The sequence below is a fragment of the Cariama cristata genome, unplaced genomic scaffold (genome assembly GCF_000690535.1).
Source record: "Cariama cristata isolate BGI_N322 unplaced genomic scaffold, ASM69053v1 scaffold9426, whole genome shotgun sequence".
Taxonomy (NCBI): Eukaryota; Metazoa; Chordata; class Aves; order Cariamiformes; family Cariamidae; genus Cariama; species Cariama cristata.
The window spans coordinates 75,118-88,419 of record NW_009622679.1 but is presented as its reverse complement, the minus strand read 5'-3'; the positions used below and the strand labels follow the sequence as shown (position 1 = coordinate 88,419).

At 36.1% G+C, this 13,302-nt stretch overlaps 1 protein-coding gene across 2 annotated transcripts in view; it reads left to right on the top strand.

The window, feature by feature from the left end:
* The window catches only part of PEX5L (peroxisomal biogenesis factor 5-like), a 40,903-nt gene that overhangs the window by 16,248 nt on the left and 11,353 nt on the right, over nucleotides 1–13,302 (top strand). The window contains exons 3-7 of one of the 2 annotated variants that reach the window (XM_009702422.1): nucleotides 457–568; nucleotides 2,430–2,639; nucleotides 3,747–3,873; nucleotides 5,026–5,122; nucleotides 11,251–11,346. In XM_009702422.1, the coding sequence (XP_009700724.1) occupies nucleotides 457–568; nucleotides 2,430–2,639; nucleotides 3,747–3,873; nucleotides 5,026–5,122; nucleotides 11,251–11,346 (642 nt within the window). The remainder of the gene's footprint in view (nucleotides 1–456; nucleotides 569–2,429; nucleotides 2,640–3,746; nucleotides 3,874–5,025; nucleotides 5,123–11,250; nucleotides 11,347–13,302) is intronic. The other variant, XM_009702423.1, reaches the window with a different exon arrangement.

Here is a 13,302-nt window from a genome sequence, read left to right as displayed (position 1 = left end):
AATGGGCTAATGCATATTTGCTAGATGAAATGGTATTGTGGACGTTCTGTGGGGAGGCATGTTACTTGTGAAAAAACAGACCCCTTCCAAACAGTAAAAAAGCCCTGCTTAGCCTCCTGGTGATAGAGAAGGCCAACTTCTCCCATTGATTTAAAGGGAGTTACATCAGGCTTGTATACTTTAGCCCTATAAGCAATAGTATGCAATAATTGCTATGGAAAAATCACCTTGCTGCTTTATTTTTGTGCAGTTTGTAAAACTGAAATATAATTTTGCCCCAAAAGAGTGACTAAAGATTTTTATTTTAAGCCCAGAGCTATTTGTACATCCTCTAATTGCAATATCTAACTCTCTCACAATCAAAAATAAAGCGCATTATATTGTGAGAATATGTTTTGTTTCTTTAAATTCTGCATCCCATCAACACTCTGTGACCCTGGGGTTTTTTGTTGCTAGCTGGTGAATGAGCAACAAGAAAGCAGACCCCTTCTGAGCCCCTCCATTGATGACTTTCTCTGTGAAACTAAACCAGAAGCTGTTGCAAGGCCTGTAACATCAAATACTGCAGGTAAACAAAATTCTTTACTATCCCTCACTAGAGAGAAATAATTTTAGTTTTATCTTAATTACAGTACCTTTTTTGCCCAGTGCTTGCTTTATTTGTTACTATTTGTACAAAATTACAAGCTGTTATTAAATTATAATTGTTTGATCTATTAGTAGAAAAAACTTTGTTCATTACATTTGAGGGTGAATCTGATGTGATCCAAATCACATGTATTCTAGCAGATCTCTGGGGTTGAATTAAAGGGAACTTGTTTAAGTTCAACATGAAGTACATATCCATTTGACCAATTCTCAATCTTTGTTTCTGCAAAATTTTAACCTATGGGAAAGCCACATTTAGTCTGGTTTTAGCCAAACTGATTCCTTACTCCAGAAAGATTTGCTTTAACAAAAACTTGGATGGGATGCCAGAGAAAAGTGAAGAGATATCAAAACAGTTTATCCAGGCTGAGTTTGGGCACTTTATTAGTGAAAGGATCTAACACATTTTTTAGCTCCTTTGTGTTGCGATGAGATAGTAGAGCAGATAATAAAAACTAAGAGTGAATCCTGAAAGCCTTTTGAATTATATTGAATTATATTGACTTATATTTGAAGTATATTGTCCTTTGGAAGTGTTTTCAGAAATTGGCCTCCTCCTATTTGGTATTTATGCAAAGGTAATTAAAGCGATTGAGCAGATCAGCTGAGATACAATAAAATCAGCATAGCACTACTATGTTCTATTGCTATCTCATAACATGACTTGGCTTGTTAGAAGCTATTTAATTAAAATCTATATACATGCAAATTATTAAATGAAAAATTGACAGCTGGGTGATTATCTTCACATCTAATTAATATATGTCTAAAGCAATATGCAAGCAAACAAAAACTGGAAAACTGAATTAAATAACAATTGTAAATAGTATTTTTTTTTGCTTTAATATAGCTAAAGATATTACAGGGCTGAAGAGAAATATTTCAGGTTGTTTAAGAGTGGTGTTTATTGTAAAAAAGTAAGTATCTGTAGATCCTATATCTGCCTTGAATATCTATCAGGTTCGGGGGAGTTAATTAGATTTATTTGATAACAAAATAAAAATTTCTTATTTTATGAAGATTGATGAAATTCGCTGATTTACCAAGAACACAGATAAAACACTGCAAGAGATAATACAAATTGATCTGTCAAAAACACCTGCCCTATAAAATGAGGATAAAGACTGAGTTTTTCTATGTGACAAAGAATTTTAAATGTTACTCTTAATTTAAGCAACTTTTAAATGGAGAACTGAGACTAACATGCCTTTTATACTTATCTATTCCCTAATAGAAATAGCAGTAGAATTTATAATTATATTCACTATTTATAACCCAAAAGACAAACAGCAAGAGTAGAAACCATTGCTAGACATACCATTATTCCTTTATGACCCAAGAAGTCCACCCAAGAAGCTGTCTACTGTTCAGCTTTTTCTGTAATGGCACGCGACACAACAGTAGTGCCCTAAGCAGCTGTTACTATTACTTGATAAATGATAAGATTAATAAAAGCTCAATTGTACAGGGAACCCTCACAACATAAGAAAATCTGTGGAGTAAGGCCACAGCCTTAAGTGGCCTTACGATCTAAGATGTCTTTAAGATTTTCAGAGGAAAAGCCTTTTGTGCAAATCAAGCTTTTTTAAAACTGGATCCAGTTAAGCACCTGAAATCCCTAGTCATATTTGAATGTGCTGGTCATCATCTTTAGCCAGGAAATATACATCTACTCTAGTCAAATGCAAAATTACTAGTAATTTTTTTCCAATTAGAACAAATTTTAAAAAGTGAGCTATTCGAGTTAAACCAACATTGAATTCTAACATTTTGTCTCTAAGTATTATCAACAGGTCTGGATCTCTTGGATCTTAGTGAACCTGTCTTACAAACCCAAAACAAAGCAAAGAAATCAGAGAATCCATCAAGAAGTGAAGGCTTAAAAGCTTCAACCCACAGAAAGAAGACAGACAATTCTGACCTTATCAGTGTGGATACTGAGCAGAAAGTCCAGACTGTCAGAGGTTCAGACAAATCTTCACTAGATTTAGGTAAGAGTGTAGCTATCTTATTAGTGGTACATAGCCTTGCTTCACACAAGTTTCTCCTTGCTACTCTCACAAAATAACAAGCAACACCAGAATTTTTGCTGCATCGCATTTTAGCAGGAGCGTAACCTTTGTTCCACATTATAAACTACTCGAAATGCTTTAAACTTAAAACACTGTGATCACATTTTGCCTCTTGCCTTTGCCATTATACCCATCAACTTGTCACTAAATGTGCAAATAAAGTTTTGAAAGGATTCTTTCAGGAAAGAATTTAGTCAGCGTGAGTAAAGTGGTATCATAAGAAATTGGTAAAGGACACAAATCAGAGGCAGCCCATACTGGATGTCCTTTTCAGAACTGCAGATGTCAGAAATACACATTATATTTGTAATTACTGCTTTATCTATGCATACAAGAGAAAAAAAAAAATCCATTCTTGACAAAAGATCTATATTTATACAGACTGAAAAAAAAATCCCAAACGCAACTCAATATCCTGCCAAGCATGATCTATAGATGAGCTTTGGAAAAGAGGAATTTAATTTAGTTCTATCCAAACTAAATTACTTGCACTGCAAGTGAGAAATTTGCAAGGTAAATGTAATTTATACCAAGGTAGCAAATTTTTCATTCACCAGCATAGAAATTCTTTTAGAGAACTTTATCTTCAAGCAGGAGCTGAACATCTGATTTTTGCAAAGCAAGTCCAACATATGACAGGAAAATATCAGTTGCCTACACAGTCATTTTTAAATGGTAGTCACTAACAGAAGTTTTATTTTTACAATTTGACTACAATTAGAAAATTAAAAATATCCCAAACTATCAAATAGTATAATTTTATCAACAGATATAAATTACATACAAATCCCTGATTTTAAATCAAGAGTTCCACTGATACTGACCACGAAAGCTAATAGATTTAGAAAATTGTTGTGAATTCCCAAATATTTTCACAGAATATCAGCTAGAAAGGTATTTTGGACCTTAACTAAAATATAGTCTTTGGTGGCACCATTTTCTCTATAATGTACATTTAACAGAGGAGATAAAATTTTCTGCAGTAGTTTCTTTAAAAGATTAATATTTTGTTTTCTTATTTTTCAGTTGATATTCAGACACAGCTAGAGAAATGGGATGATACCAATTTTCATGGAGACAGGAGTAGCAAGGTCCACCCTTCTGCAGAGCGAACATCATCATCATCTAGAGCTCCATCAAAAGAGCTTTTATGGTACAACTTTTTTCTTTCCTTACAAAAGTATTTCCAGTCCAGCTTTCTTAATTCACAGAAATGCTCACTTGATGACAAGTCATATTATTAAATCTGTTATGATTACATTAAATGAGTTCAAGCAGACATTTTGGACAATGTATCATAAGCAAGTACACTCTAAAATGACATTTTGCCACCAATTTTTAATGTTGTGAAAAGTAGCAGGTGCAATTACTAAATAAATGGTGGTGAGAACACTACAGAGGCATGCAGTGATCCAAAATCAACTACAAACATGTGAGTAAAGTGGGTAAAAAAGGATACTTGGCAATGATTTGACAGTCACTGGATATCCAGTGTATTTTGGTTTTGCTACCATAAGGGCAGAATTTCTATGTATAACTGGGACAGGCAAGATAAAATATCCAAGCCAACTACTACCTCTTTCATGCAGTTCAACTAAAATTGCAGGGGTTGTAAATGAGGGAAGAATTGGACTGTGCCTTTGGGAACAGTTCATGTACATTAATTCTGCTCCCTTCCTGATATGTAAGCAACACCCATTCACTACATTATGCATGACCTTAATTAGCATTTTCATACACTAGAAGCAGTTTTCTGACAAAATGATGCTTATCTTGTATCTTAACCTGCCCGTTATCTGGATGTTTCATTAACTTAGAGCTCTACGCAAGTTTTGCTCAGTTAACTCAATTTTGGTCTACAGGGTTTCACTTTCTAGGAAGAAAGAATATTAGGATATTGTGGCACAAAAATGCACATATGCCAAGGTGAAGTCCTGTAATGCGGTGGTTGATTCTTAGACACTGACTGCAGGTACAGCCTCATTTTGCCTGACTGTGAAATAGAAGCATAGCAGTAGAGGCAAAGTCTTAATTCCATCATACTAGTTTCATGCCAATATATACTCAGGGCTGTACTGGTGAATCAGGCCTGACTCTGGTCTGTTGTATTAACTATTGTCTGCATGCGACTGAAAAGCCAAGAGTGGGAACACTGAGAAGGGTCCAGGCACTTCTGATAACTGCAAGTTAAACAATTCAGTTAAAAGAAATAATCTAATTAATCAGTACATGCTTAGAAACCTGAAAGACATAAGGCAGTGTGTGTTAATGTGCAGTGATGAGTATGTAAATGCATTATTTCTAGGTCCACAGAAAACAGATCACAGTCTGAGCTGACTAACGTCAAGAGTGCCTTGGACTCTGATTCCATGTCAGAATTAGAACTTGCACCTGCAACACAGGTAAGAGGATTTGGTAGATTTATTAACAATAAAAAGACAAGGAGGAATTGTCCCACTGGCTAACTGTTCACATTCTGGAAGAACTATTTAAGCGATATTTTCAGGACCATCAGTTAAAAGATTCATACAGCCAAATCTTCACACAGCTTCCAAATTAATATGTTACGAAAATAACTATGTCAGCATCTCAAACATTCAGAGTTTAATATTGCATTGAACTGTGACTTTCCTGTACAGAGAGAAAGACTTCAAACTGCAATTTACAGCATCACCTTTTTTCCCTTCCTTCAGTTCTGAAATTCAAACTTCTAATGGTTCCCTCTTCCTGTAATATATGTGTTCTCAAGGTCTCTTGGTCATCCAGGAATCCCCAGAATTGGGAAATGGCTAGGGAATACAGGAAGGAAACATTAGACCAACGGTCACTAGCAGTTTATCTCCACAGGTGGGAGAGCAGTGTGGTCAAAGGAGTTTTTCCTGCTGGAAAAGGAACTCTAATACAGAGGGCTCTGGGCTGAAGGTTTGTAGATTTGCCCAATTCTGCTGTCGTATTGTATATTGGACAGGACCTTGTGGAAATGATTACTTAGAGTTGTATGGGTTTAGATATGTACGTATGCATATGTATGTACAGATATGTATGTACAAACATACATCTATATATGCATTCACATAGATCAGGTTGCTTATATACCTTCTTTCCTGCTTCTTATTTTTTAACTGAAAGATTTCAAATTCAGCCAGTGCCACCAGCAGAGGGAAGAGAGAGTTGTTTGGTGGATTAACTTTTAATTGAAAATAATTTTCTCCTCTTCCACAGCTCTTTTTAGGCCTGGACTTCAAAACCTTTTTGTCAGATGGAAAATCTGGAAATTAATGGAAAATAATAGCCTGATTTGAAAATGGAAAAATGGACACTAAAATGCCAAATGTCTTTCCTGAGATTATGCATAATTTTTTTTGCAGAAAATAGAAATAGAACCCAGTTATCAGGATCCATTCCTGTGTTTTGGTTAGGAAAAAAGTCTTGTTTACTTCCCTGCCACCTCTACATTACAAACAGGATTTTTTTTTCCCCTTTGGAAAGCCTAACCCTAGTTGTAATGCATGATACCTTTCCTTTTTGTACAATAGATTTGTACATCTTAGTAATGGAAAAGATCTATTCCACATTATCATCCACTTGAGATGGACAGTGTGTTTTCACATGCTTTGTGCAGCTTATCTTTAAGTACCTCAAACTCCTTTTTGGGAGGCTGTTCCTCAGCCTAGTAGATCTAAATGCTAGGAAGTTTGTGCTCAACTGAGATGTGTGTAAATCAAGTAGACAGTCACAGAATTAAAGTGCTATGGCTTTCTGTAAAAGCAGTTACAAATTTAATATATAACATATCTACTTTATATGGTCTATTTCCGGTGTATCTTCCACTAGAATAACTGCAGAAGCAAAAATCCGCATTTTTAATTCAGTAAGAGTTCAGTCAGTTGAGGCCCCATACTATTTTGTAAAATGACTAGTATTTCAAAATAAACAAAAATGTGAAGTCGAATCAGCCAACTTGAAAAAGAAGCAGAGTATAAAATTCTTATCTGTTGTTCTGGTATATTTCATGTTTTGCTTTGGTTTGGTTTTTTTTATCATAAGCTGCTTTTTTTCAAACTTGTGATCCATTCAAGTCATGAAGTGTTGTTAAACTGGTAATTAGTAGTACAGAGAAATGACCTGAGGTGAGATTGCATTCTTACTCTAGGTAGTTTACTTGGAAATTTAATATTTTCATTCACTGCCTGCTTCATCCTGCTTGGACTGTCAAAGTTGTCAGTTCCCAACAGCCTCATCTGTCTTGACTGAGTTCTTAATCTGCTTGTAAAAGAAATCACGTTAGAGCTTTTATCAAAGCATATGTTTTCCATACTTTGTCCTCTGTAGATCTTGTCTATCTCATTTAAGGGTAACCTTTCCATATGCAACAGATTCTGCCATACCCTAAAGATTTCATCTTGTCAAACTTGCTGCAGTTTTCCATCAGCACTTTCTCAGACAATCACCTTCATCACTCACCTTTGACATGTTAAATTTAGTTCCTGAAAGTGAAATACTAAGTAACTAGGTCATATTTTCATTAAAATTATGCAATCTTCTTAAGAAAATCCTGTGTTTACCAACACTTATGCCACTACAAAATCGCAAAGGCAAGCTTTGAATTAATAAGGAAGAAATGTGTTTGAAGGCTGGAACAGGAAATAGCGTGGTGGCTGTCTTTGGATGTGACTGTCTCGCTTCTCCATATTCTACTCACGTCATACGTTACCTATTATTAACTTTTAAACTACATTGGCCCAAAGTAACTTTGTTCTTTCTTTTATCTGCCTTTCTGAAAAGTTTCTTGTTACGCTTTTATTAGTACTGAGATATCCTACAGTGTTTTGGGTTTTTTGAAGGTTTTTTTTTTCTCTTATAATTACAAACTGCAGAGGGAGATAGTATGTTCAATTGTATATATAATAAAGTCTGCTCGTGTTTTAACTCTCTAAATGCCTCCCTGGGCATTTTAGATATTTTATTGCTCACCCAGAATGCACACACAAAAACCCTGACGTGCTAAAAAACTGTACCTAATTCTGATATGTCAGCACTCAGACAAAGATAGCACAAAGCCTGTAAACCTTAGAAATCTGCAGTTTGGGGCAACAATATTTGGAACGCAAAACTTAACCCCCCTTTCTCCCAAATAGCTACAGTAAGACTAACAGCCCTAGCTCTCCTTGGATGTGCCAGTTACTTTAACAAAAGGAAGAGTTACAAGGGACAGATTTAGCTTATTATTTGAAGACCTGCTCAAAAGTTAAGACTATAATTTAAGCCTCTCACCAACAGTTAAGGTCCAACAGCACATAAGCAGACTACAAGCGCAGGAAAGTGTGTGCAAATGCATTGGAATAGAAGATTTTGTCCCTGAAGACAGCAGCCAGTGATCAGTTACAGCACCTCCATTGTAGACTGGTGAGCATATCAAATCACAGTGTATGCAGAGCGTCCATGCATCGGACATGGCCCTTCTACCCTGACCATGGCCCGCCTTGCACTCCCCTTAAGGGAGGCAGCTGCGGAGTCCCACCCTGTCACCCACTGGAGATATGAAGTTCTCCAGTGTGTGCACTCCATTCCCATCCCCTCTCTTCCTGCACTAGTGAAAGGCAGCATGTTTGTGATATGTGGGGTCCTTCACTTCTGGGTATCACAACTCAGAATGCGACTCTGCGTTGTCTATATGCAAATGCAGTTTATGTAGGTTTCATTAATCACTTCTTTTTTCCCTCTGGCTGTGCATTTCATGGAGGAGAAAGTATATTTCTGTGAGGATTATACAGGGATGATGTGTTTACCTTGACATGCAGCAGAGGAGGGGACTTCTGTGCTTCTTGTCCTTTTCCCACTCGCCTGTTTACAGCCCCAACAAGCTCACTCTCCCCTTCTGCAGTACTGCTCAGCCTGAACATCATGATTTACAGTATTGTCCTTGACCTAAGGAAATTGCAGTCACTGGAAAGAAAAGATTAAAAAGCGGAAGTAATCAAACAGTTTGCAAGAGCCAACTCGTAAATAATGAAAAGGCTAGGAACATAATTAATGCCTATCAACAGAGTTTTGTGTCAAGAAAACCAAATTTAGTTCTTCGATCAGATTACAGGTCAGGTTGATAAATGTTACTGTGTGATATTCTGCAAGAGGTTTGAATTAACATACCATATTCTGATTTTAAAATTAGCACCATACAATATGAATAAAGCAGCTGTTAAACAGATTTAAACTGGCTAACCTAAGAGGTTCTTCTGTGATTCCAAAGAGAAACCATGATATTCAATATTATTGATCTGAAAATAAATATGAAAGCCATTCCTGATAAAATTTGCATCTGATGTGACAGTGGAATGAAAAAAATGTAAATAAGAGAGTACTAAAAATGAGCTGGTGACCAAGACATCTGTATAAATATGTATTCCAATACAGTCACTTGAAAAATCATACATTTCAGAACAAGAATGAAGGCTCTACTTCCAACACTATGCTGGAAGGCAATTTAAAAAGAATCTATGGCCCAGAGTGTACGAGGATGTCAACATGAGTGCTCTCTGTGCAGTACCGTGGCAAGGAGAGTGTGTAGAAGCAGACATAATTACCCGGCGATAGGAGATCACCTGATTTCTGTATAGAGAGACAGCAAGACAGGTACTGGAATATGTCTGTACAGCTATAAAAAACCCAAAGCTGTAAAAAAATAAAGAAGGAGAGTAAAAGAGACACAAAAAGGTTGAAATCTGAATAAAATGGCTCATAAGGAAATAATTTAAGAGCTCAATCTCTTTATATCATTTAAAAGACAATTAAAACCTCATTAAAGTCATCAGTATCTTTCCAAAGAGAAAATAAGGAGTACTAAAAAGTGCTTTAAACTACTGAAAAAAGAATAAGTAGTGATAGTTGGAATGTGAAATTAAAATTAATAAGAGAAACAAGGAAGGCAATTAAACAAATTTGCAAACAAAGTGATAAGATTAAGGTCTCTTGATAACTTTAAATTAAATCCAAGCACCTTCCTCAAAGACACATATTCTAGACAACCTCAATTTATTCTCTGTGGAATGTCAGTTTCATCCTGCAGATGTTGAGTGACAAATACTGTCATGTGATATATAGACAAACAGGTCATCTGAATCAGTTATCTCTTCTGTGCTAAATTCTATTAATCAGTAAAATAACCAGTTTGTGTATAGGATTGTTTTTTAGTATGTTTTCAATGACAACCTGAAATCTCTTCCTGGCCTCACCAAAGGAAAAAAATATTTTCCAAACAAGATGGACCAGAGGTAGTAGATGTGAAAGCAGCAACAAAAGATCCGCAGTGCAGACCTTCCCTCATGCTCTGCGCTTCCTGTCACTTGTGGCAAAGTCCAGAAGCCAACACAGAAGAATGCACACAGTGCCCCTTATCACCGCGTGCTTCTCACAGAAATTGTGCTCTGTCATTCTTTTCTAACCGTACGTGTATCATCAGCCCAGTATACATCTCATTCATCAGTCTCTACCCAGGAGACCAAAGACTCAGGAACAAACCAGAAACTTTCAGGCTAGATTGCCAAAAGAATGTCATCTTTCTAGGTAAAATACCACGTGTGTACACACGCAGACATAAATGTTTGACCATGCATTGCACATTACTTATGTGAAAACTCAGGAATGTATTGGATGTTTCATCCCAGCAGTGCACATTCTAACACTTGCAGATACAGCTCAATGAGTCTGAAGTGAGCGAAATTAGTCTTTTAGCAATGTGGCTCACTGAAATTGAATATTACAAGTACAGTAATCAGAAATATAATCACTTAAATTAATGCAATTGGGACCATGGTCAGGCAAATGGCTAATGAGTTTAACCTCTGACAAACACGAGGGAAGGGATTAGCAGTCAGAGCTCTGTTTAGCAAGATTAGGCCACTTTGTGCTTTTCTATGCCATCATTGAATACTGTTTGGTTTTGTACTGTGCCTTCTGTGAAAAAAAAAAAAATATTAATAAAAGGACAGGGAGAAACTTGTTACTTACTTCCAATGGGATCAACTGATTGTATGGCACAGGAGAGCTGCTGATTGTAAAACGATTTGTCCTTCCAGTGAAACCCATAGCAAACCTGGTTCTCCAATGTGATCCCAAAACAGAACCTGAAAGAAAAACACAAAATGTACACAGAAAACAAGATGTTTTCTTCCTGGAGCATAGAGAGTGGAATGTGTTGCCACAGTCATAATACAGGAGAAGGAACAATTAATGTAAAAGTCTTATACAAAATAGTCTGCTCTTCCCTTTGTAACCCAACTCTTGCATTGTCTTTTCTCTTTATCTTTCACATGTCTTGAGTGAAAAGAAGTCTGGAAAAGATACATTACTCTGCTTCCTATGAGGAATGATTTCTGCTACAGCATAAGAGAATTCAGAGGAATTCACGCAGGGACACAACTAGTTTTGCCCAAGAAAAAGGCCATTTGGGGCTCTAGGCAATTAAGGAAATAACTGAGAAATGTGGCAGAGAGTATATCATCCCTTTCTGATTTATTCTTTTATTTTTCAGGCACGATCAACTAAGGAGCAGCGTTGGGGAGGGCCTCTTCTCTCCAGAAATCACTCCTTGGAGGAGGAATTTGAAAGAGCAAAGGCAGCTGTTGAGGTATTACTTCATTTACTGTTTTCATTTTCAGCTAATGTGCTATGGATTTCTTATTCATCTTGCAGCACAAGTATAGGAGAAAGTTGGAACTGGATTATTTAAACCAGAGGAAAAGATACATTTCCTGGAGTTACTCATTTAAAATAGCAGTTCCTCTCTTAAAAAAAAAAAATGCAAAACCTTAGCTATAAATGAAGATTAGACAGAACCAACTTTTAAGCTCGATTTTTATTGCTATAGCAAGTGGGTCAAGAAAAATTCCCCATAAATTTAAGTACTTCCAAACTTAAAAGTATAAGAATGAAATACATTTTTCCCCAGCAACTGAATGTCTGCAATCAATTATTTAAGCTCAGACACAAACCAATTCTCCACAGTGAAACTGGAATTCAGAATCATTGATAAACAGAATTATTACCTGCTGTAATGGATAACTGCACGAAGAGCAGTAACCATGTACCAATGCATTTTTATAATTAGAGACAGAAACACAAGAGTATTCTTGTTTCCTGACAAATCAATTTAGGTTGAAAAGGTGCAGGTATTCAGATAGTTCTCCTATGGCACTTCTGTTTTTTTTCACTAAGTACTAGTTTTCCAACATGAAAAAATGCCTCTTGAGTGTTTTCTTATACCACTAGTCCCAGTTTAAATCCTGATCCTGTCTAGAGACAAGGTGGCATACAGGGTTTTTTTTAACAGAATCCAATAAAAAATTAGATATAAGCATGGATCTTGAGCATCATATCTTCTCAGGGGTTTAGTCGGTAACCGTTCAAAATCCCATCACCACAAAGAGCCAAGACAGCTGCATCCCACCAAGGACAAAAGGTCAGGCTGAATTATGTAACAGCCAGTGAAATGAGTTTTTAGAATGGAAATGATGAGGCTGTGAAACCGATTCCTCAAAACTGGTTATTATAGCATGAACTGCAGTCTCATTAGTCTCCAAATATCTAGAACATTTTAGGGATATTTGGGTTTAGATTTAAATTTTAGCATCTGTATTTTAATAGTCCTCTAACTCAAGGTTTATACCCTTGTAATTCCAGTGTTGGCAGTTGAACTATTCTAGATTAATATTGGATAATTAAAACCAAAACTAGCCCTAATTCATATGCTGGCTTCTAGCTAGAAACAGAATTTCTAATTTAAGAAATTAATTTGATTTGTAGGTTTTTTTTCACGATATGCTAAGGTAAGACGGCGTGGTTTCTACCATGGTTTCTTAGGATCTTATTGCACACAAAAAAATTCTTGTCTCAGCGTAAATGGACAAGTCCCAGGCTAAAATGGACACAATCAGTAAATCAGCTGTTTTATAAACTATACCTGTATAAACTAAATGCATTTTTCTTGCATTTTCTGAGTGCATTGTTTTTTCTTCATCAAACAGATTCTTTATGAACAACTGCTGGTGATGCACAATAGATTTTTTTGATGTCACACATCATACACATCTGCTCCTGGCAGGGAAGGAGAAACGTGTTTTCAAATTGCCACTGCTTAAAATCCACTAGATGTTCCTAATTGCACTGCAGACTGATCCTTATGGTGGGACATGTTATGCTGTAATCTGTGATTGCAACACAGGGAATCTGATGATGAACATCTCTGTGTTCTGGTTAGTGGTTAAGCAAATGATGTCAGTATTCTCCCAATTGCCAGAAACAATGTATGATGGGGAGTTCCCAGACATTCAGCAGAAAGAAAAATGAGTTGAGGCCAACAACAGATTACAAGACTTTATTGAATTACTTTACAGAGTAAAGTAAGGAGGAGAATATATTGTAAAAAAACAACCCTGCACATTAAAACGTCATTCTGAGGCAACAAAGACATATTGTTAAAATGCTTTAATGTAGTCTCAAAACCAACTATTAAAAAGAATCTAATTAAATGTTTCCCTAACTGTGTAGCTGGCAGTCTTAAGTTATTATTTCTGCTTAAAATAGA